Here is a 24449-nt window from a genome sequence, read left to right on the forward strand (position 1 = left end):
GAATCAAATTCTTGAGCACGGCCACCAGATTTAATGATCACATCTTTTGCCAAATCTTATTTGTCCCGCCGGTCGATGGCATTTCTCTGCGTTAATGTGGACTTACAGCTGGGAGTCATTTGGAGATTGATCCTCGCCTGGCTCACGTCCGTGCCAAGACCACGTTCATGTTTCCTAATCTCATCCCCGGCAATCAGATTTTTATGTTAATCCAGCGGCGGGGCTCCTGGTCACTTAGGGAGCACACACCTGATGGATGCCGAACGGCAGCCATCAACATCTGCAAGGATAGAAATAGTAGACTTAGTAACGGGACGGCATTCACAGGATTTATTATTATTATTTTTATTTTTATTATTAGTTCTGTGCTGTTTACTGTCGACACAAAAACAGAGAATCCTCTTCCTTAGTTGGCTAAAATATGAAATTGTGCAATGTTATTGATCATTTAAACATATGATGATGTTTTTAATGATCACAGTATATATAAAAATGGCAAATTAAATGATAAAATGATGATGAATCCTATTTTTTTTATTGAGCAAATCGTGGATACGGATGCGGGGTGTAATATTATATTTCTAATCTGCTGTCTAATTGAGACGTCAAGTTAAAACGTCCCCGAACTGCAGTGAAGGCATCATGGGCTCATTCACGACGACAATGAGATCCTCAGGCGGAGGAGTGACAGGGCGACCCTCCCATCGTCCCTCTTTATCCCCTGCACCATCCTCCATCCGTACGGCCATCCTTGCATCCCCTGCATCCTTCCATCCATCCTCTCCGTCTTCCCTCTGGCTTTTTTCAGAGACGGACGGACGAGGGGGGGTGGGGGGGGGGGGGTGGGAGTGGAGGTCATCCAATCCATCCCAACACAAAGACATTTTGTTTCTGGGTTTTGTGCCTCCTGTCGAGCAGCATTCCTTTATTGCTGAGCAACCAAAGTGCGCCCTAAATGGAGAGGAGGTGCCCGCGCTTTGTGCGACACTTGCCGAACGCATTTAGGAGGCGCGGCGGCATCGTGTTGCTGTGATTTATTGATGTGAAAACATATGCCGGCTATCTTTATTAATAGACACGCATGACACCCACTGCAATCAGGCAAGCCCAGTAACACAAATGGGGGGGCGTCCAGAATATTATGGCTACTTTGAGTCATATTAATAATTTCATCATCATCAAGGTGTACAAAAAGTTATACTTAAGTGAAAAAAACAAATAAATAAGATGAATATCTTATATAATTGGACCCAATTAATGCACTTCAGTGTTTTTTTTAATGTATTAATATACAGGTGCATCAAATATATATATCTATAGTCAATAATATACAGTATATCATCAGTGGCATTTTTTATATTTATATATTTCTATTTCTTTATATATTTTTTTTCCTATGTTTCATATTTTACTTTAAATTCTAAAGGTGTGATTGTGATCTCTATGTGCCCAGTCCAGGGTGTACCCCAGCATACCACGGCATAAAAAAATTGATGGATTTTACAATATTATATTGAATATTTTACAATATTAAATATTTTACAATATTTATTTTTTCATATAAAATGATATTTTTTCATTTGTATTTATTTAAAGGCTACATTTCATTTTATTATATATTATTTCTTATTATTTATTTGTATATCATATTTAAATGCTTGAATCCAGTCACCATTATTATTATTATTATTATTATTATTATTATTATTATTATTATTATTATTGGTGCAAGTGGTGCTCCAAGTGTGCCTAATGTTGTGACCCAGCAGGTGTGTGAAAGTCAAGATGATAAAGGAAAGAAAGAAAGAAAGAAAGAAAGAAAGAAAGAAAGAAAGAGAGAAAGAGGAGGAGGAAGATAAAGGGAAAATAAAAGGAAAGCTTTTAATTGGGTTTGCCTCGGCCAAATATCAGAAAAGGACTTCTGCCTCCTTTGAGCTTTATTAGATTCCCATTCTAGTTCTCGTTCTCGTTCTCATTCTCCGAGATCTTCCTTTGATTCCCCGCCAGACACGTGCAAGGCGCGCCATTTGGCTCTTTGGCTTTAATGGAATTAAACATTTGTTGTTAACTTCTGACCGGACACCAGCTTGGGTGCATAAGAAAAGAAAGAATAACGACTTCTGCCCCCCCCCCCCATTCCTCCTCTAACGCTACAAATACATTAAAACACGCCCACATTTAATTATAAAGATCATTATATTATATTTAGTTGTTACCAATAAATGCAAAAATGAGATGAGTATTTATGAAATCGAATTATTTGTTTTTAATATCATTTGTATCTCATACTGGCTTTAAAAACATCAAATATTAGCCTCACTATCCTCATCTTTCCTTGCAACTCATAAAAAAACAACAACAAAGGCCTCTTCTAATAAAATTGCAAACATTTTGTTTTTTTTTACACAAATATCCCATAAATAAATGTGCTAAATTCAATTTATGTTCTTATTTTTTGTTTCTTGCCAATCCTGGGGGAGAAAGTACAGACTTGAATTGGAAAATAAACGAATTGAATTGAATTAAAATAAAAAAGGAGGGGGGGGGGGCAAGTGTGTGATCACCTTATTAGAACAAACCGAATTAAACACTCAGCCAATATTGTCAATCTTATAAGAGGTCCACTTCCATAGTTTCATTAGAAAGATTACAATTTGTTTACGGGTGTAAATAAAAGGAATGGTGAATGCAATAAAGACAATTACAAAGCAATTTGGCTCCTTTCCGGAAGTTGATGGACACGCAAAAACATGAGGGCATTCTAATAATCATCATGACTATTTTTAACAGCTATAAAATGAGTAAATTGAACACGGTTGTAATGGTTGTTATTTATATTATATTTTTATATTGGATATGAATTGATTGTAATGTTTGTGTTTCTTAAAAAATACGGATCATTTAATGGGTTGGAACTTACCCTAAAGGTGAGGAATTATTCCTATTTGTTTCCAGGCAGACTACCAATGAAAATGTATTTTATATGTGTGTGTGTGTGTGTGTGTGTGTGTGTGTGTGACGTGTGTCGCATCCTAACTAACCCGCATCACCAGAAGAAGAAGAAGAAGAAGAAACGGAGAATTAGAAGCAGATGAGTGAGACTATGTTTCCCGTGAAAGCCCGTCAAGGTATAAAGGCCTTAAAAGCTTGGAGGGGGGGTGGGGGGGAGAGAAATTGGATCAGGGAGAATCGTCACCCAACTTTCATTATTTCCAAGTGCTGTGATTGAATTAAAGGGCAAGGCGGCGGTTGCGAGGGAGCGGGGAGGCTGCTGGAGGATGGAGGAGGGATGGATGGATGGATGCGGGATGGATGGATGCTGGTGGGTGGGTGGGTGGGTAGGGTAGCGGCGCGTAATGGCGAGGTATTAAATTGTAATTAGAGATGCAGGGGATCAATGATGGGGAAGGTTGGACAGGCCGGGCCCCCAGTGGCAGCCCAATAGACTGATGACTTATTGTCATGTAAAAAAGGCAGCAGCAATAAGAGCAAACTGCTATTGTCCAAGCGGAAAGAGCCAAGTTTATTATGAGGACTATATGCTCTAGAGACCTCGGGCTAGGCGGCTCTTGGGGGGCTTTTCATAAAACACGGCTCTGTTGCTATAAAGGAGGCCACTTTTGGAGCAGGCGCCGAGCAGTGAACATCTAAACATCCTCCCTCCCCCCCCCATAACACATCCTAAACTTCCATCTCGCATCCTCTGTGCTGGCTTTCCCTACACCCGATAAGCCGATTTTCTTTCCAAAAAAAGGGGGATTTGTGTCTTATTTTTTTTTTCGTCGGGAAGTTGCAGCTTTCGACCTCCACCTTTGCGTCTCCCAAATGTATAAAATGGAGTATTCTTACCTCAACTCCTCCGCCTACGAGTCATGTATGGCCGGGATGGACACATCGAGCTTGGCTTCGGCCTACGCGGACTTCAGCTCCTGCAGCCAGGCCAGCGGCTTCCAGTACAACCCGATCCGGACCACGTTCGGCGCCACCTCCGGATGCCCGTCTCTGACGCCGGGATCCTGCAGCCTGGGAACCCTGCGAGACCACCAGAGCAGCCCGTACGCGGCAGGTAAGGACGAGAAGCGGATGTCGTTGTTGGGAGTTGTTTAGTATTTACGCGGAACAGATTTGCTTACACAAATGAAAGAATTTATCGCGTTAGGAGCGATCGTCTAATTCGGTTACCGGGGAGGGGGGCAACACACCCCAAAAACCTCCAACAGAATTATCTTAAGCCGCCGTAATGTATTTACTGTGCGATGAGACAATAATTAGATAAGCAAAGAGCAAAAGTCATTATTGGTGCCAAATTGGAGTTCCATGCACGCAGCGACGCCGCGGATCACGCGCCGAGGACACATTTATGACAAGTTCGCTCCGACTTGAGCTGCAATTAGTTTAACGTTCCAATTAAGCTCAATATAAAGCAAAATATGAGTCGGGTTCCACCCCAGCCAACGGGACGTGTATCTCCTCCGCAGTGCCCTACAAGCTGTTCACCGACCACGGAGGACTGAACGAGAAGAGGAAGCAGAGGCGCATCAGGACCACCTTCACCAGCGCGCAGCTCAAGGAGCTGGAGAGGGTCTTTGCCGAGACGCACTACCCGGACATCTACACCCGGGAGGAGCTGGCACTCAAGATAGACCTGACTGAAGCCAGAGTTCAGGTAAGATTGATGGAAAGGAGGTTTTTGCTCTAATTACGCACCTTTTACGCATCGGTTACGCACTGGCTTGACCAAAGAATTTGGCACAAATTGGCAATTTTCAGCCATAATTACAGGTGGAAAATTAATCGTGCGTTATTTGGATGGTGATTAATGTCAACTAACTGTCTCTTTGGATTTCCTAGGTCTGGTTCCAGAACCGACGGGCCAAGTTCCGCAAACAGGAGCGAGCAGCCGCAGCTGCAGCAGCCGCGGCCAAGTCCTCCACGGGCAAGAAATCCGACCCCAGAGATGAAGACAGCAAAGACGTCAAATCCACAGACCCGGACAGCACCGGAGGACCCGGTCCGAACCCCGTACCCACCTCCAACTGCGGGGGTCCCAGCCCCACAGGGGTGCAGGTGGTCAACAGCAGCGGGAACGGACAGGTGGACCAAGGGAAGAGCTCCGTGTCCTCCGGCATGGGGGTGACGGCGCCCAGCCAAGGCTGGGCCACCGCCCCGGGGACCATCACCTCCATCCCGGACTCTCTGGGCGGGCCGTTCGCCAGCGTGCTGTCGTCCTTGCAAAGACAGAACGGAGCCAAAGCTTCGTTAGTAAAAGGCGGCATGTTCTAAAAAACACACACACACACACACACCAGGACAGTGAAATGATTGACAGATGGACTATGAAAGTGTTTTTTTCTGTTATGGCCTCTGCTGTACAAATCAATGATTGTCTCGTCCTTTTCTTTGTACTGCATCAGCTGCAGTTTTACTACAAAACTCCAGCATGTGACCAATGAATACTTGTCTCTGAACGCAAGCAGGACTTTATTATAGTTTCTTTAAATTGTCCATGTATTAAAAAAAAAACGGCACAAGGTACCCCTTTTCCCTTTCATGGACGTTTGTGTCTTTCTACTGCAGTTTTCGTGGCTCCAGTCGTGTAGTGTGAATACTTAGTAGTAATACATACTCGCCTTGTATAGTCTTCATTTTTTTTTGGATGTTGGGACTAGTTTTTTTTTTTTGTCTGACAGGAGGAAATGATGCAAGTGTCCATTTGCATGTTGTCTTTTTTCGATTCTTCCATTGTGTGAGTTTTTTGTCCTGGGTCTGAAACTTATTTATATGTCGGTACTGAATGCTTATATTTAAGAAGGGGGTATTTCTACATGTGCACATAGTTTTCCAGGTGTACCATTCAGATGGTTGTTGATGATAAAAAAAAAGAATTATAGTGCAAATGGGCTTTGTCGTTTGTTACGAGGATACGCTTCAATAGTCTAAATGATGCATTCAGGGTCACGTTTGACATTAAACTGCGATGCACTTGAAATAAACACAGCCTACAATACAAATATAATACTTCATGATGCAAGTTTTACCTTCAGTTTGATGCTGGACATGAAAAGGAAGAAGGATCTCCTGCAAAAATGACACATATATCTGCAGGATCACAGCAATGGTTTGCATTTCTTATCAATATTTATCATTTTCCCGCCAATACGAGGCCACGTGCTTCAAAAAATAAATGCTTACTTTTCCTCATTTAAGTGGAAATCCTGGTTCACACGTGAATAAAAATGTATAAAGCCAACTATAAATATATATATTGATATATCTGCTGGTAACATGTAATTATGTTGCAATTGCAACAAATACATAAAAAAAACTTACATGCACTACAACATATATATATTTATATATATGCATAGATTACATATTGATATAGTTTGTAATTATATAAAAACACACTTACCTGCACACACATTGATATAAAAAACACACGTACCTGCACAAATATTGATATAATAAACACTTATCTGTACACATATTGATATAAAAAACACATGCACACATACTGATATAAACAACACACTTACTTGCACAAATATTGACATAATAAACCTGCAAATATTGATATAATAAACACACTTACCTGCACAAATATTGATGTAACACACTTATCTGTACACATATTGATATAAAAAACAGATGCACAAATATTGATAAACAACACACTTACCTGCACAAATATTGATATAATAAACACACTTACCTGCACAAATATTGACATAATAACACACTTATCTGTACACATATTGATATAAAAACAGATGCACACATATTGATAAACACACTTACCTGCACAAATATTGACATAATAAACACACTTATCTGTACACATATTGATATAAAAACACATGCACACATATTGATAAACAACACACTTACCTGCACAAATATTGATATAAAAAACACACTTACCTGCACAATCTACCGTAATAACATCCTGTGTGTGTAATTCTGCCTTCATAATCGCCATAACATATATCAACATATATAACATATATAACATATAATCGCCATATAGTGTATGTATCGCGTCCACAGTGTGTATAAACCAAGAAAGACAAGGTGTGAGTTTGTAATGTTTTTATTTATAAACATCCAGTCCTGTTTTAAATGCACTGCCACGTGAAATGAATAAAATACATCTACATGTCGTATAGTTCAGTTGAGTATTGCAATAAAATTGCACATGAGACGCCGAGGCCGCCTCACAGGTCCACGGTTGAGTCTGCAGCTAAGAAGCAGCCTCCAAAAAGAAAAAGAGGAGAAGCAGAGGAACACCGGAAGAGGAAAGCTTGGCTCTATTGGGACCATGAAGGGCTATTGCTTTTTTTTTTTTTTTTTTTTTTTTAATTTTTTTTGGTTTGATTTGTGTACACGTCCACAACACTCTGGCCTAAAAAAAAAAAAAAAAAACGAAGCAACTCGTTAGAAATGTTGCACAACTGCTGCTGGTACGCGTTTGATATATGATCTCTGCTAATATCGATCAATGAGCCCTCATATAGGAAAGAACATAGAGATGGAATATGATCATAAAATATGGTGGAGTGAATATTATACCACAAATCAATCACTGCAAATCACTGAGGCATGAAGGGACACTTTTGCTCCCTTTCCTCCGTGCAACAACGTGAAATAACGCAACGTTCGTTGTCGTCCGTTTGGTTCCTAAGGCACATTACAGTTTTCCCAACCTCGCCTGTCCACTTATTGCCCTCATGACTCCACATTCATACTATTCCCTTCTTCCCACATTGAAAGGCATTTTTGTCAACAATGGGATCAGGGAATAACGTACATGTTAAGAAGAGAATGCCGGCCTATGCAGGACGTGTACAATCTGATGTGTGACATTCATAGTATTGCACTTTGCAATGGGTCATTTGCATAATCATATCCGTGAATTTGATGTCATTTCAAGGGTGTAAGTAAAATCAAATAAAGCCGTGATGCGGTGCACTTCCTGTCTACGGGAAATAGATTGTGCTTGGTAAAAATAATGAATATTATTCTTATGAATGTGGACTGTGTGTGAGCGACACACAAAGAAATCTATGGATACGTGATGAGGCGGAGGACGGGGCTTTGCAGGACATCGGGCTTCAAATCCCCCCGGCTTGGAGGAGGGGGGCAGGGCCTCTTGTGGCGGTGGCGGCGGCGGCGGCGGTGGAGGCGTCACAAGGTGGTGGGCTGTCCAGCCGCTTGAAAGGCAAACCAGAGAGCCGCAGCCGTTCAACAAGCATCAACACCGCAAAATGAAAATGATGGTGATGACTCCGTCGGGTTCGCAAGTCTCGGAAGTCGGTTTCGGTCTTAGTCATCGTTTTAGAGTTGTCCTATGATTCAGTATTCCTTGAAACTTTTTGCCACGCTTTTGTTTTGGTCGCAATATTTTCCATTCGTACCATGTGTCCTGTCCTCATCAAAGAAGATGCTACATTTTGTCATTCCAAGGCATATTCAGGCTTAGCAACATATATTTATGTTATATTTAATGTAGATTAAATGCTTGTTTATGGCGGTTCCAGACCCGATTATGGTAAGCACAGTCCCGCCAAGCAGGATCTTTGATTTATGATGGAATATTTTGGTAGTTAGAGCATTCAAAACCTGTTTAAAACTTAATAAAATATATATTAGAGCCCTCTAGTCATGAAATAGCACCCCTATAGTCACCTTGACACTCCAATTACCCAATATAATAGACATAATAAGAGAAAATAAGACATGACCTAGACCAGGGGTGGGCAAACTTTTTGACTCGCGGGCCGCATTGATATGACAAAATTTACGGGGGGGGGAGACTATATATTTTACACGTAACAGTCCACCTGGTATTATTGTATCTGTAAAATTGTTATGCAATCTGCTATTATTATTTATATTTTATATTTAAATATTTCAAAAATATATTATAATAATTACAATAAAATTAAAATAATAATTATTATATTATTATGTAAAATATGCAAATATAACAATAATATTATATATAATTAATATAATAATTAGCATTAATATAATAACCATAATAGTTCTAATAATAATTATAATAATCTAATAATCTAATAATAATAATAATAATTATTATTATTATTATGTGCTTGTGTCCCTTTTTTCAGGAGCACTTTGTAAACCATGTCAAAAAACGAAATTGATAAAACCATCAAAAGGTTGGCTCAGGCCATGATGCCAGGTTGTATGTTGAGTGTAAATGAAATACTTTGGAAAGATTGGGCGGGCCGTATTCAAACACTTGCCGGGCCGGATGAGGCCCCCGGGCCGTAGTTTGCCCACCCCTGACCTAGACTCACTTTAGTATTGTTGAGTTATTTAAACTTCCTGTTCTGTAAAGCACTACAATTAGAGTCGATATGCTGAATGGAAGGTGATGTGAAATGCAGCATCAAGACGGTCACTTACAGCGGGAGCGGATGTAGCAATGGTGGCAGTTGAGGAGGCCGTTTCTGATCCGGACGTCCGTGCCCGTGGACGTGTCTCCTAATTGTCCCTTACACACACCGCACTGATGAAGGACACACACACACACACATAAAGAAAGGACATATTTACATGCATGTATTAGCATGGAAGAGTGCAAATTTCCATGCCAAAAAAAGGCTTCCTCACGCACCTTAAAGCAGTCAATGTGGAAGTAGAGGCTGAGGGTCTCGATGATCATGGCCGCCCCCTTCCCTAAAGGCTGACTACAGCTGGAGCACAGCTTCTTCCCGCTGACGGACCTACAGGACATATAAACCATCAAAGTGATGTACTACAGTATCTGTTGGATGGAAAATGGCGGTGACGGGGTAAAAAAAAATGACTGGGATGAGGGTGAACGTCTTGGGGTTGGTACCTGTTGGATGGAGGCATTGTGTCGCCAGGCGGGGGACATGCGGCCGGGGACTTTGATGAGCCGTGACCCACGTTATTACCAGTGGGGACACTCCTGGAAAATGGATAGCACCATGCGACGTGATGACCATCACACACACAATCACAATGGGTGAGACTGTATAATGGCGTCAAATGTAAAACAACATAAACAGCATGTTTTACTGCAGAATGTGACGTCATGACAAAGCATGGTAGAGATACTGCTTTATGGAGAGGGGAAAAAAAAACAGCGACCCTTAGGCGCTACCTGCTGGTTAGACGAGGTAACCGAAGAATGGCTGCTTATGAGGTTGTTTATCATGAAGGCTTTTACTGTGGTTGCTGGCATTAAGCTGCACACAGTTGCCATGGCAACGCTTCACCCTCATCAATATCTGACATGATTACTGTTCTGGGTGGGAGCGGCCATGACAGTAAACAATAGACAGAAGGAAAACATGGACTGGAAGTACATACTATACAACTCAACACATTCCCATTCCCATTCCCATTCCCATTCCCATTTACCTGCGTTCTCCTGCAGGCCTGTTGGTGTCTACCGCCGAGCTTTTGGGTATTTGGGGAACTTTCTGACCATTCTGTAGACAGCTGCTGTGACTCTCTGAGCTGAAGATGTCAGACATAATCATAATTATCATATTTATTCCATATAAAACAGCTATTATCTACAACCGTGTTAGAATCTTCCATTATATGTTTACAGTAAAGTCTCGTTATATCGATATTGTCGGGAGTCGGAAAAAATATCGATATAACCGGACTGTCGATATATCCGATCCTGCGCCGAACTGCATTAAAAGTGGGCAATAATGCACTCGACATTGTTCTATACCAGGGGTGGGCAAACTACGGCCCGGGGGCCACATCCGGCCCGCCAAGTGTTTGAATACGGCCCGCCCAATCTTTCCAAAGTATTTCATTTAAACTCAACATACAACCTGGCATCATGGACTGAGCCAACCTTTTGATGGTTTTATCAATTTCGTTTTTTGAGATGGTCTGTTGTTTACAAAGTGTTCCTGAAAAAAGGGACACAAGCACATAATAATAATAATAATAGTTATTATTATTATTAGATTATTATTAGAACCATTATTATTAGTATAATTATTATATTAATGCAAATTATTATATTAATTATATATAATATTATTGTTATATTTGCTTATTTTACATAATAATAATATAATAATCATTATTTTAATTTTATTGTAATTATTATAATATTTTATTATTTTTCAAATATTTAAATATAAATATAAAATAATAAATAATAATAGCAGATTGCATGACAATTTTACAGATACAATAATACCAGGTGGACTGTTACGTGTAAAATATATAGTCTGCCCCCCCCCCCCGTAAATTTTGTCATATCAATGCGGCCCGCATTATTGCAAGCGATAAAAAGATATCTGAATACAACACAATTAAATACATGTATTTGTACGCTTGTGTCTTCGTTGGAATAGGTGTGTATGCTATGTCAGTTGGTTCTTCTGTTGCAGGCATGTGTTTGGCCAGCTATGCGGGGCGGGTTGAGCATGACCTGTGAACCAGGAAGTGCGGGAATCTGTGTGTGTGCTGCGCTCTGGTGGTGGAAGTGTGAAAAATAAAGTTGACTGGAAGCAGCCGTTCGCCGTGTTCTTTTTTGGTATTGAAATCCTTAAGCAAAGATTGATTTAAGCTGCTTTTGTATCGATATAAGCAGACCAAATTGGCTGGCGGGAGATGAAAAGGGCATCGTAGTAACCGGATTATCATAATAACCGGGTATCGTACTAACGGAACTAATTATATCATAAAAGACTAGAAATTTGCCGGGAAATGAAAATAGTATCGTAATAAGCAGTACTTCGATATAACCGATATCGATATAACGAGACTTTACTGTATTGCGGTCAATCGGTTCCTGACAAGACTGCAATTTCACAAACCTTCTGCCTGTCTTGAAACTGTCATCGGCGGTGCTGATGTCACTCGTCCTGTCGTTCTCCCGCCGTCGCCATTCGCCGCTCTCTGCGCTTCCCTTCTGTGTCAGCCAATCAGCATCATTCGGTCGTTTATTTATTTAAAGCTGACAGTCTGGATTGAAAGTTCATAAGAAGGAGTAGTTCACCGAATGCAGTCGCTCCTGCTTGCGTTCCCAGTCTGCCAGGGAACGCACAATGGTGTCCTGGGGTTCCTGGGAGTCTGGCGAGAGCTCGGTGCGGCCGGGCGAGGGAGTCAGAGGAGCGACCGTCTCTTCCAATATCCGACGCTCCTGTCGGAACGCCAGGATAACAACACCGTTACCATGTTGCTACTTTTTATTATTTGCCTAAATGAAGCTTTTATAAAAGTATAAAATATTTAGGCATTAAGAATACACATTCAAAGACATTGTGATGATATGTATTCTGCACTAATCACTGGGTATCAGTAACGTTAGTATAATGTTTGGTATGACACACAAGCACCAGACTTGATCACCGGAACAACATCATTTTGAATGACCTTACAATAATCCCAATGGCATACAGTTGCGGTCATAACCCATGGCCAACTAAAACTCAACGCTGACGTCACTTCCAGTCTGCCCCTGACTCAACTCCCCTAAGACTGGAACGCATTTACAGCAACATACATAAGCAGTCTTATTTATTAAATGTCCAAAATTGCTTATTTAATCGACTATATTGGGGAATAGGAGTGTAAATCTGACTATAGGGGTGTTATTTCATGCCTAGAGCGCTGTAATGTTATACTTCAATTAAAAAATATTCCATTCATAAATAATAATAACCTACTTCAGGAAATTCACCTATCACAGTTGGGTCTGGAACCAATGAACCAATGAATGAATGAGGGATTACTGGATCACATGTTTTATTACTACAGTAGTACTAACAATACTAGTACACCCACCTCCTCGTGGTACCTCCTCTCCTCCTCCGCCACCTCTCTTTGAGCTTTCTCCCACTCCTCCTTCAGTTTCGCCTGCTCCCGCTGGTACTTCTCCTGTTGCCACGGAAACACAAACACAAATAGTCACTGAACAGGAAAACTAAAGAAAATAATTCAACTAATAAATAAATGTCTTTAACCAAAATTCTATGATGCTGAAAATGCAAAAGGTACTCGGGTGAAATGTAAAGAAAAAGACGAAGGCAGCAAGCAAAAGCTGAACATGCAAACACATTTCCATTTTTAAACAAAGACCACAATGCTCAGAGGGTTAATGTCATATTTATCATACTTATTATTGTGTACTGTGATGCTTCTAATAATTTGCTGTACGGTCATCTCTCTTAACTATAAAAACTGAGCACAATAGTCTTGGTCAGGAGTTGCACAGGAAGCATGACGTTGCACATTCAGAGAGAGGAGACACGAACTATAGCGGGGCAAATCACGACAACGATGCGCCACACATCCGTCCATCCCGGCACATCATCAATGATGGCGGTCCTGCGACAGAGAGGAGGAAGCTGTTCTCACTGCCGACGTGAGATGCGCCTCCCTGCTGGCTGAGGAGGACAGAGATAGATAAGGGGATCTGGGAGGCAGCAAACAGCAGCATCACCCACAGGGTTATTCTGCACAATGCCGCCCTCTGGTGGTCATAGCGAGGAATGGACTTATGTTAAGCTGAATCAAGCTTTGGCAGCAGCAATGGTTAGTCATTTTTTTTAATTGTCACTGTTTTATTTATTTATTTTAAAAAATCAAATTTTTTTTACGTTTTTAAAGTCATAAATCTGATTATTTTTACTTTTAAATGGAAGCAGTTGCATTATTAAATAAAATAAAAATTTAAATTAAAAAATTAAAGTTTGAATCAAAATTTGGGAGTTAAACAATTTCCAATTTCATTTTTTTAAATGTTCATGGTTTAAAACTCCACACAGAGATGCCCAAGTGGGGAATCAAACCAAGCAATTATAATGTAATAATGTTGAGAATAGTTAAGTGCGTGTTTTCTTGTGTTGAAACTAAGATGTAAATGGAAAATGGCAAAAAAAAACAAACTTATCCTTAACTGGGTGGGGGGGTCGCCTTTGCGGTGCTGGTGGTGTGGGGGGGCGGCTTTTCTCCTTAAGGGGAAGCGTCATGCGCCATGCTCTGCCTTACTTAAACTATCCGTGTACCTGCAGCATACGCTCCTGCTCTTGCTGCCACCTTTCCTGACGCTTACGCTCCTCGTCCGGGTCCCAGGACCAGCGGTCAGCCCGCCGGGCCTGAGGTGACACCGGGATTGACACCTGATAGGATTCCCGACACATGCACAGATGCCATGCACACACACACACACACGCCATCCAACCAGGAAGCCAAAAGACAAACAGACACATCCAGCACAGGAAAACGGAGGGAAGAGAGGAGACTGAGATAGTTGGTCTACCACAACAGCACTACTCCAATGCTAGCCAATCCACTCCTACTAAAAAGAAGACAGAAGGGGAGATGTGAGCAACAATCATAAAGGGAGGGGGCGGGATCACAGACGCTTTCTGCTGCGTCCTCATCAGGCCTCGGGGATGACAAGCCGGATGAGAAGCAGGGAAAAAGCATCTTCATACACTTTGGAAGTGAAGGTAAAATTGCACTCACGTTGCTGCTGAGGTCCTTCTCCCCTTTTTCTGTCGAGTATAAGAACATAAGACGTTAGATACACCGTAACGCGAACAAGAACCTTCACTCTTACCTGCAAAGAACTCCCAGCGTAAATTTGGGTTGCTGCTTGTCAAAGGAGACTGGAGAGTGTTTGTAAATCCTATAAGGAAATAATATTCCATTTACTCCAAGTAAATCCTAGAAGAAGGTAACAGCAGCTAATGTAGTATTACTGGCCTGCTGTTGTACTCGGAGCAGATAAAGATGCTACTTCCTCTTTCTTCAGGTGGCTCCTCTCCAGGTGACTGTGCATGCTCGTCTGCAGGTATGACAGCGTTATTGGTAGGATACGAACAGTGGATCACCACATATTCACGATTCAGTGTTCAATAACCCTCAAATTTAGGCTTTTGGAAATCAAAACTGCACGGTGGTCTAGTGGTTAGCTCGCAGACCTCACAACTAGGAGACCCGAGTTCAATCCCACCCTCGGCGATCTCTGTGTGGAGTTTGCATGTTCTCCCCGTGCAAGCGTGGGTTTTCTTCTGGTATTCCGGTTTCCTCCCACATTCCAAAAACATGCTAGGTTAATTAGCGACTCCAAATCGTCCATAGGTATGAATATGAGTGTGAATGGTTGTTTGTCTATATGTGCCCTGTGATTGGCTGGCCACCAGTCCAGGGTGTACCCCGCATCTTGCCCGAAGACAGCTGGGATAGGCTCCAGCACCCCTGTGACCCTCGTGAGGAAAAGCGGTAGAAAATGAATGAATGTTTTTAAAACGGCGGTCGAGTGGTTAGCGCGCAGACCTTACATCTAGGAGACCAGGGTTCAATTCCACCCTCGGCGATCTCTGTGTGGAGTTTGCATGTTCTCCCCGTGCAAGCGTGGGTTTTCTTCTGGTACTCCGGTTTCCTCCCACATTCCAAAAACATGCTAGGTTAATTAGCGACTCCAAATTGTCCATAGGTATGAATGTGAGTGTGAATGGTTGTTTGTCTATATGTGCCCTGTGATTGGCTGGCCACCAGTCCAGCGTGTACCCCGTCTCTCGCCTGAAGACAGCTGGGATAGGCTCCAGCACCCCCGACCCTCGTGAGGATAAGTGGTAGAAAATGAATGAATGAATAAATCACCCCATAGTGCTTTCAATCACCATAATTGGGCCGTTATTTTGTAGAAAATCGATTCTGTTTACCCAAAATCCGGCTTCAGCGAGATGAGTTTGGTGGTATCAAACTTCCCTCGGTTGTGCGCCACCACGGGAAACTCGTGCATGACAAGTTTTGTACTCAGCTGCAACGTTGTTTTCGAACTTTAACTAAAAATATACACTCCTTGCTACACTCTGATGTTGCATTCACGTGGGCTCTTTCCGGCAGTGTGTTGGAATTGACTGCTGGTTTTCCACATGGTATGGGATGGTGCTGCAGTAGGCAATGCTCACCTGTGAGCTTGTTGACTGCGTGCCAACACCCGATTGGTCGCCGATAGAGATGCTTTGACACGATGGCACCGCTTCCTGTTTGGCCTCTGCACAAATGTTTAGGGTGTTACGGCAGAAATGTCACACTAAGTCGTATAAGCAGTTTAGATCTTAGATATAAGATTATAATAGCAGCCTGTGATTTAGACCTGCAGGTGTTTGATGGCGTTCTTCCTCCCACTTTTCCTCCACTGGGGCAGCTGCTGACTGGCTTCCACTTTTCCCAAAGCTTCCCTCCGGCTTCTGCAATTCCTACAAGGGCAGAGAAGCGCATGTAAATTATTAAATGTTGCAGGAAAATCAATAAATCATTCAAGTTTAGCTTCTGCTGCAGTGGTGAAGGGGCTCTTGAAGGAACATTACATAGAGAATCTACAATTAGACTGTGCGGGTAGACTTAATGGTATGGTCCGTTCATGCATTTGACCAACATGGCAAAGTTTCAACAATGAAATGATAATTAAATATTATAAATATTAGATTAGAATTATGACGTCATATGGATGGATCCAACAACATTATGAGTAGCTCTCCAATGTACTGTGCGGGGGGTGAGCAAATCAAGCGTCCCTTCTTTTCTTCATCCCGCCTGTGATGCTAACGGCCTGTTGTAACTTCCCCAAGTTCACTTGTAAACAAATGTTCACTTTTCCAGAGACATTTTGTGTGCTAGTTGGAGCAAAAATGCTCGGAGCGTGTGCCTGAATACAGTACACCTAGCTGGGCCGTGCCAAGTGGCTCCCCTGCTCTACACTCCGGTTCCCGACCTCCGTAGCGGCACACCGGCTGCTTGAAGCATGCGCCCGAATGTAGCGCACATGGCTGGGCCACAGCAGTTGGTTCCCTCCGCTCCATGATATTTGATTAGGATAAATCAACAAGCACAGTTGGTCAAATCCAAATTTGCGTCCTTCTTACGTCCAGTTGTACACAAACTACAAATAAATCTAATTATCGGTATGATATCGAAAGTTATGGATATCACTTTGAAAAAAGTCCATCTCTAATATCTATTTACCGTTGGCAGTGAAGTGGGTCGGCTCGGCGGCCTCGAGTGCCGAGTGACCTTGTCATACTGGACGTCCCGAAGAGAGACGTCAGCGTCGGACGACGACTTGGCACTGGCATGTGTGGACGCTGGGCTCCCAGTGGAGGCGCTGCTGCTGCCGTGGGCGGGCGAGGGAGCATCGCAGGTCTTGGGCTTGTCTGTTTTCAGGGAGGACGGTAGGAAGACCGGAGAGGATTCCCTTCCTGGGCTCTCGGGCGTAATGGGAGCATCGGGATCCCCTTCCGTGTTGCCGTTGACCCGGAGCAAACCATCAGGCTGCATAGGAAGAAGACGTTGAGACAAGCCCATGCTAGGCTGTACACTAATCTCTTTTGTGGCTTCACTTTTTTTTTTTTTTTTTACTATGGCCTATTATTAGTAACAAATATGCAAATTAGATCAAATTGTTTGCATGGTTTGCCAAAATTAAGCATAAATATGGCTTAAATGTAAAAAAACACAGATATAAGACATTCAGAAGATGCATTCAAAGACAATGTAGTATTTTATACTGGTCACTAGGTGTCAGTGTTGTTATATTGATGAGACAACAGCCACTGCAGGAAGTACTTCATAGATCAGACAGTCAAAAAGTGAACAAATGTTAACATGCGAGTCTATAATTTGTCTTATGTTCTGTTTTTTTATGTCTACAGGGCTCTAATGATGTAATTAGAAGGTTTAATTAGAAGGTTTTACTTTTCTTGTTAAATTCTATTTTTAGAATATTCAGTAGCTGGTGTAGGTCCAGTAGGTGGTGCTAATATGCCAAAACGTACTGGCCTTTGGTTCACACCCAAACACAAAGTTGAGTGGAAATCGGCGAGGGGTTTTGTGCATGAAAAAAAAAAAAAAAAGACCACAAGTGAGCAACACTTGGTGACGGAGGCAAGGAAACACTAGCTTGAACAGGCAATCAACAAATAGACTAACTTCTGCTACCTTGGTGGAGGTAATAAGAAATACAACTAAAACCCACTCATGACCTAATTTGTGCTGATTACAGGCCACGCCTCCCAGTGTGCCGTCGGCTATTCATGGCGCCCTCAGCACCAAGCGGGCCCCGGTGACAAAGCCGCACTAATATATGTGTGAGGAGCTCCTGGGGAGCGCTAACTTAAGACACGCCGGCGGAGCAGCATGAATGGCGCTTCTCAGTGGGCGCCCTCTGTACCTTCCACCTTCTCATGCGTCTCCGAACAGCCTGTGTGGGCCCTCTTTGTGCGCAAGGGAGCCCACTCCATGTGGAGAGGGTCCTTCTCCTCGGCTTCTTAAGTCAATAGGGAACACAAGGCTCCATTCAAAGCTGGACTCGGCTCGGACTCCTGACAAGACATTCCAGGGAAGCACTGGGCTCCTTTTAGCCTGGTAGCCTCGCTTCCGAGCTCGGAGAAACATCTCTTTCATGTACGCTTCCATTTTTTTCCACAGGGAAAGCTCACAGAGAAGCGTTTGCTCCTCACCGTGGATGTGGAGTGGAATCTGATGTCAAGGAATGAGGAACTGAGGGTCTTGATATGACTCACCTTGCTGGACCAGGGTTCCGGCGTGGAGGGCCAGGACTGGAAGTAAGGCTTGGGGCTCAGCAAAGGCACTGGCTTGGGCGGCAGCGCCCGATTGGACGGTGGCTCAGATGAGCGTGCGCGGATCTGCGGCCGGTGGGGCGTGTCTCTGGGGAACTCGTCAACCCGCGCCTCTAGCATAGACATGAACCTAGGGGCCGGGGCGGACTGCTGCCTCAGATACTTCATAGGGCCGTTGGGGTCCGTGTCCGAGGGGGTGGTCGGTGACGGCGAGAGGGAGATGGGTAAGCAAGGGATGGACGGGTCAGCGGAAATGCTGCGGTCCAGGAGCTTGGGCAGTTGCAGGCGCTCCAGCACGGCCTCGCTGATGGAGAAGCGCTGGGCGTAGCGCTGCAGGATGAAGGACGCCTCCTCTGGGGTTCTGGCTCTCCTGTAAGCTGCCCGCAGCTCCTCCTCACGACGTTCCCTGCGAGGAAGAGGAGTTGCTCTGTTGCTTTTTTTTTCGAGTTGGAAAACGACAGTACTCTTATGTCCCAGACACAAATATTCTCTGGCAAGTTTGACCTACTTGTCTTCTACAATCTCTCTGTAGGTCTTGATGCTTCTCCTCCTGTGGGAGATGCAGGTGTCTCCGGACATGAGCTGCTCCATCAGCTTCCTCTCCTCCTCCTTTTTGATCAGGTCCTGGGAGATGCTCCGCCTCCGACTTTTCCAGCGGGCCAGGTCCTACCAACAGAATGTTGTGCATGTTGAAAAATGCCAACTACTATTAAGTACCATGGAGAGTCCCACTACTACCATTATGTACCATGGAGGGTCCCCACTACTACTACTACTATTATGTACCATGGAGGGTCCCCACTACTACTATTATGTACCATGGAGGGTCCCCACTACTACTACTACTATTATGTACCATGGAGGGTCCCCACTACTACTACTACTATTATGTACCATGGAGGGTCCCCACTACTACCATTATGTACCATGGAGGGTCCCCGCTACAAGGGTCCCCACTACTACGATCATGTACCATGGAGGGTCCCCACTACTGCTACTACTACTACTACTACTATGTACCATGGAGGGTCCCCACTACTACTACTACTATGTACCATGGAGGGTCCCCATTACTGCTATTATGTACCATGGAGGGTCCGAACTACTACTGCTATTATGTACCATGGAGGGTCCCCACTACTACTACTACTAATAAGTACCATGGAGGGTCCCCACTACTACTACTACTATTATGTACCATGGAGGGTCCCCACTACTACTACTATTATGTACCATGGAGGGTCCCCGCTACTACGACTATTATGTACCATGGTGGGTCCCCGCTACTACGACTATTATGTACCATGGTGGGTCCCCGCTACTACGACTATTATGTACCATGGAGGGTCCCCGCTACTACGACTATTATGTACCATGGAGGGTCCCCGCTACTACGACTCTTATGTACCATGGTGGGTCCCCACTACTAATACTACTATGTACCATGGAGGGTCCCCACTACTACTACTATTATGTACCATGGAGGGTCCCCACCAACCGCCACAAGCTGTGAATGAATGAATGAATACATGAAGGAAAGGATAACCAATGAGCCGATGATACCCACGTCTTGCCAGTGACTGTCCTCTTCCTTCATCCTGTTGTACTGATTATGCATCAGCTCGTGGCGTGCTTGACTGTGCGGCTGCAGGACGGCGTCCTCCTCGGCACGCATGTCAATCATGCTCACACTCCTGCAGGGCACAGCGGGAGGGGAGGGAGAGACACAGACAAAAAAAAAATCAATGAAGTGCTTTTCATGACATATTTATCCTAGATTAGTTTTCTCCAAAGGAAGCACGACTACTTGTTTATGTTCCTAGTCAGGAGACACAAGGTAGTACCGTAGTGGTACAACGCCATTATTCATTCATTTATTTATTCAGTCTACAATAAGGGAAACTAAACAAACTACACAATATACGATATGCAGTAGCCTTAATTCAGGGGTGTCCAAAGTGCAGTCCGGGGTCCGGCCCATTTGAGGCCCGCAGCGCATTCTAAAAATATCATTCAATGAGAAATTACATTTAAAAATCAGTAATTTTACAGGAATTAAAGTCCAAATATTTAGACAAATTAAATGTTGTAATGTAACAAGGCAAAGTTGTAACAACATCGTAGCATTACGATGAAAAATGATTTCATTTTAGTGGCATATAGTTGAAATATTAAAGAAAATATGCTATATAAAAAGTCATAATAGTATGACAAACAAAACAAAATTAAGTATTATTATGGGGAAAATTAGATTGGAGAAAAGTTATAATATGAGAAAATGAAAGGATATTACAGAATATTATTTACAAAATTATTTTAGAGGAAAGTGAAGTATTCATAAAACAAAAAAGGGCAAAAATGGGACAACAAAAAGGCCAAGAGGTAAGTTGATACTAATTATAGGCTTTTCCACCTGTATCACACAGCTGAGATGCAGTTTTTTCTTGAAGTACAGTATATACTGTAGAAGTACTGTGCATACGCACCCTTCCAATTGTCAGTACTTGGCCTTCAGTGTTTGGACACCCCTGCTTTTGTGACGTACCGAGTACCTCTGACACAGATCCATGAAGTCTTTCTACAAAGTTTGTTTCATGTGGTAACATCTGTTTCATTATTGTCGCTGGGAGTACTTCTGGCTTCCCAGCATGCTTTGCGGCACTATTTGAGTAAAACGTTGCTAAAGTTAGGAGTTTAGAGTTAAGATAGAAATGTATTCTCCTCCAATGCTTGTAGTAGGAGCCCTGTGACTGAATACTTGATGCACCCAGACCCCCAAATTAGATTGAATGAGCACCCCTGGAATTAATATTTTGGAATGATCCTTTTCCACTTCATAGGAAATATGGAAATACATAGCACTTGAAAAAAAAAAATTCAAATGTCCCATCCTTGCCAAAACCACAGTACTGCACTGATATAATCACACGTTTCTACTCGGGAAGCCGACAAGGACACTACTTGGGTGCATTATTTTCATAAAAGAGCTGGCAGATGTTCCCACATGGTAAGCGGATGACATTCGGTGCACTGCAGCACAGGCCCTGCAGCAGTGGCGATGGGACGACTTACTGCGGGTCACCTGACACACTGTCAGGACGCGGCGAGCATGGAGAGACACACACACACAATCACAAAGACATGAACACAAGCACTAAGGCACGTTACTGTGGATTATTGCGAGTGGCCACGGTACACGGTGGTACTCGGTGGTACACTGGTGGTACACTGGTGGTACACAGTGGTATTAGATGAGGATGATGATGCATGCCAGATTTAAGGCTTTTTTGATGATGCTTGGAATAATCACAAGAGGGCAGCCTTATCCACACCCAGCCACAGCAGACAAGATGTTTTCACTGCAGCGCCCCCCCCCCCCCCCCATCCCCACCAACCAGAATGATAAATCTCAGCAGAAAGATTATTATTATTTGAATTTCCGACGACATGTAACGGTATAACGTGCGTCTCCAATTATGCTCTTCAGTCTCTTTCATGAGGCTGCCTCCAAAGGGTGTGAGATAAAGAGTGGCCTGCAGTCGATCGCCACAAGAGAGAAGCTAAATTTAGAGAGGGAGGGGGGCGGGGGGGGGGGCTCGCTGAAGCAAGACCAGATAGAAGTGGAAGATGACTATTTGAAGAAAGACTGCGCTCTGTGATTAAGTGCGGGGCCCGTTCACGTTGACATCGTTCCAGATGCATGCATGAGTGTGACAGGTGACGCACTCGTGTGACACTCGTGGGAAAGTGGCGTCCTCAAAACTGCCTGCCAGTCTCTCAATGGGGTCGTAGAAACAGATTTAGCATCAACAAGTGTGCGTTAGTACGCTTGTGCGACACCACAAGAGAAAATGAGATGTTCTTGTAAAAAGTGGAAAAGGACTGCAGTGGTAAAGCCAACATAAGGTTGCGTTCAGGTGCTGAATGAAATAAGAAAAGATACATGCAGATGGATCCGGGTGCTTCCTTGAGCAACGTGCTTGCAAGACCCGGTTAGGGGGGGGCGCCTCACGTTGCTGGAAAATCTCGATCCGAGAAAGCCTCGTTGTGAGCACTCCCTTTCCGTCGGCCAGTGATGGCAGCAGACACAGGAAGAAGGGGGCATGGGAAGCCGATGCCTCCGGTCGGGGTCAGGGGTGTGCCCGTGATTAAACGAGTGACGGCATCTCCCGTTGGCGAGGCGGCCTCCTCAGGAAGACTGCGGCCGCATGTGTCGACGGGACTTGTTGCCCGGTGAGAGAGTTCCTCCGAGCACGAGCGAGATGAAGAACTGCGGAGAGCAGAGCAAACTTAAACACCTCCGGAGGTGTTGTTTGTCGGACGGCGATGAACCTCTAACACGATTGCCGAGGAGGCAGAAAGTGTGCAGCTGTCAGATCACGGTCAGCGAAGGAAGCGGTGCTCATTTCCTGACATCCTGAGGGAGGGTCCCGTGTCCTCGTTCCTGAACTCTATCCGAGACAAGGTCTGACTTGTGCTGGTCCATGCCTGTTTTTGCTAGGATTACTTGCCACAGCCAAGGGAGGCTATGTTTACGGTCAATGCTGTTTGCCTGCGGTAGCAGGATTATGGAAAAAGGGCCCAAGATGAATGGCGTGGGGGCCCGGGACAAGAATCCACTGCATTGTGGTGCAAATTCAAATAAAAAGGTGTGGAATCTATAAAGTGGGTTAGCGGTTTCCTCCATGATAAACTGATAAATAACACAACATTTAACCTGCAAGACATGCTGGGTAACGTCTGGTTGAGGGAGTGTACGTGTGGGCTTCCCAGCATGCCTTAGTATAGGTGTAAGTGTCTAGTCTAAGTTACATGATGTGTTTCACATGGCTTTTTTATTGGCCCGTGGCTAGGATGGTGCACATTGGGGCATATTTAAAATCATAATTTAACAGGAAAAAGTTACATTATTATGGGAATAAAGTCAAAATATTATGAGGGAAAATAATGATAAAAATAGTATATTATATAATATAAATAATGAAAAATTCAACTATATTAATTAATAATTAAATAATATATTATTATAATAATTCGACAGTCTTATTAATAATAATAATTAAACATAAGTTTAAAATATATAATAATATAAAATAATAATATAAATATATAATAATTTTATAATAATAAAATATATATAAAAATAAATTAAAAAAAATAAGTAAACTTGAATAACAGTACAAAAAAAGTCTAAATCCGGACATGATCCAAGAATCCACTGTATACAAGTCACATGCAGATTATTATGATTATTATTATCATCATTATGTATTATATTTAAATAAAAATATTATATTATATAATATAAATAATGAAAAATTCAATTATATTAATTAATAATTAAATAATATATTATTATAATAATTGGACAGTCTTATTCATAATAATAATTAAAAATAAGTTAAAATATATAATAATATAAATATATAATAATTTTATAATAATAAAATATATATAAAAATAAGTAAATTTGAATAACAGTACAAAAAAAGCCAAATTCCGGACATGATCCAAGAATCCACTGTAGACAAGTCACATGCAGATTATTATGATTATTATTATTATCATTATATATTATATTTAAATAAAAATATTATATTATATAATATAAATAATTAAAAATTCAATTATATTAATTAATAATTACATAATATATTATTATAATAATTGGACAGTCTTATTAATAATAATACTTAAAAATAAGTTAAAAATATAGAATAATATAAATATATAATAATTTTATAATAATAAAATATATATAAAAATAAGTAAATTTGAATAACAGTACAAAAAAAGTCTAAATCCGGACATGATCCAAGAATCCGC

The 24449-nt window shown here is 42.4% G+C and overlaps 2 protein-coding genes across 4 annotated transcripts in view; one reads left to right on the forward strand and one right to left on the reverse strand.

Moving 5' to 3' along the window:
- The first annotated feature begins 3825 nt into the window (after positions 1 to 3825).
- On the forward strand, positions 3826 to 5306 carry phox2bb (paired like homeobox 2Bb). The gene is made up of 3 exons (XM_058064208.2): positions 3826 to 4066; positions 4479 to 4666; positions 4852 to 5306. Exons 1-3 carry the CDS (start codon positions 3826 to 3828, stop codon positions 5281 to 5283), a joined length of 861 nt encoding a protein of 286 aa, XP_057920191.2. The 3' UTR covers positions 5284 to 5306.
- A 1768-nt stretch (positions 5307 to 7074) lies between these two features.
- LOC131109289 (LIM and calponin homology domains-containing protein 1) overlaps positions 7075 to 24449 on the reverse strand; it is a 45780-nt gene continuing 28405 nt past the window's right edge. The window contains exons 9-26 of one of the 3 annotated variants that reach the window (XM_078788505.1): positions 21696 to 21713; positions 20191 to 20317; positions 19132 to 19289; positions 18567 to 19029; positions 17011 to 17316; positions 16142 to 16244; positions 15954 to 16039; positions 14743 to 14824; positions 14597 to 14665; positions 14503 to 14531; positions 12817 to 12909; positions 12029 to 12172; positions 11847 to 11941; positions 10417 to 10515; positions 9869 to 9961; positions 9644 to 9752; positions 9433 to 9535; positions 7075 to 8210 (exon numbers count right to left, since the gene is read on the reverse strand). In XM_078788505.1, the coding sequence (XP_078644631.1) occupies positions 8185 to 8210; positions 9433 to 9535; positions 9644 to 9752; positions 9869 to 9961; positions 10417 to 10515; positions 11847 to 11941; positions 12029 to 12172; positions 12817 to 12909; positions 14503 to 14531; positions 14597 to 14665; positions 14743 to 14824; positions 15954 to 16039; positions 16142 to 16244; positions 17011 to 17316; positions 18567 to 19029; positions 19132 to 19289; positions 20191 to 20317; positions 21696 to 21713 (2203 nt within the window). In that variant the 3' untranslated portion in view covers positions 7075 to 8184. The remainder of the gene's footprint in view (positions 8211 to 9432; positions 9536 to 9643; positions 9753 to 9868; positions 9962 to 10416; positions 10516 to 11846; positions 11942 to 12028; positions 12173 to 12816; positions 12910 to 14502; positions 14532 to 14596; positions 14666 to 14742; positions 14825 to 15953; positions 16040 to 16141; positions 16245 to 17010; positions 17317 to 18566; positions 19030 to 19131; positions 19290 to 20190; positions 20318 to 21695; positions 21714 to 24449) is intronic. The other 2 variants (XM_078788506.1, XM_058061147.2) reach the window with 2 other exon arrangements.

The sequence above is a fragment of the Doryrhamphus excisus genome, linkage group LG23 (assembly GCF_037039965.1).
Source record: "Doryrhamphus excisus strain RoL-2023G ecotype Guam linkage group LG23, RoL_Dexc_Guam_v1.1, whole genome shotgun sequence".
In the NCBI taxonomy this organism is placed as follows: Eukaryota; Metazoa; Chordata; class Actinopteri; order Syngnathiformes; family Syngnathidae; genus Doryrhamphus; species Doryrhamphus excisus.

Excerpts from the sequence above, each read along its gene's own strand:
- phox2bb (XM_058064208.2), top strand. The coding sequence starts at position 3,826 with ATGTATAAAATGGAGTATTCTTACCTCAACTCCTCCGCCTACGAGTCA. Across the intron at positions 4,067-4,478 it reads GAGCAGCCCGTACGCGGCAG|TGCCCTACAAGCTGTTCACC; the intron begins GTAAGGACGAGA and ends TCTCCTCCGCAG. Across the intron at positions 4,667-4,851 it reads TGACTGAAGCCAGAGTTCAG|GTCTGGTTCCAGAACCGACG; the intron begins GTAAGATTGATG and ends TGGATTTCCTAG.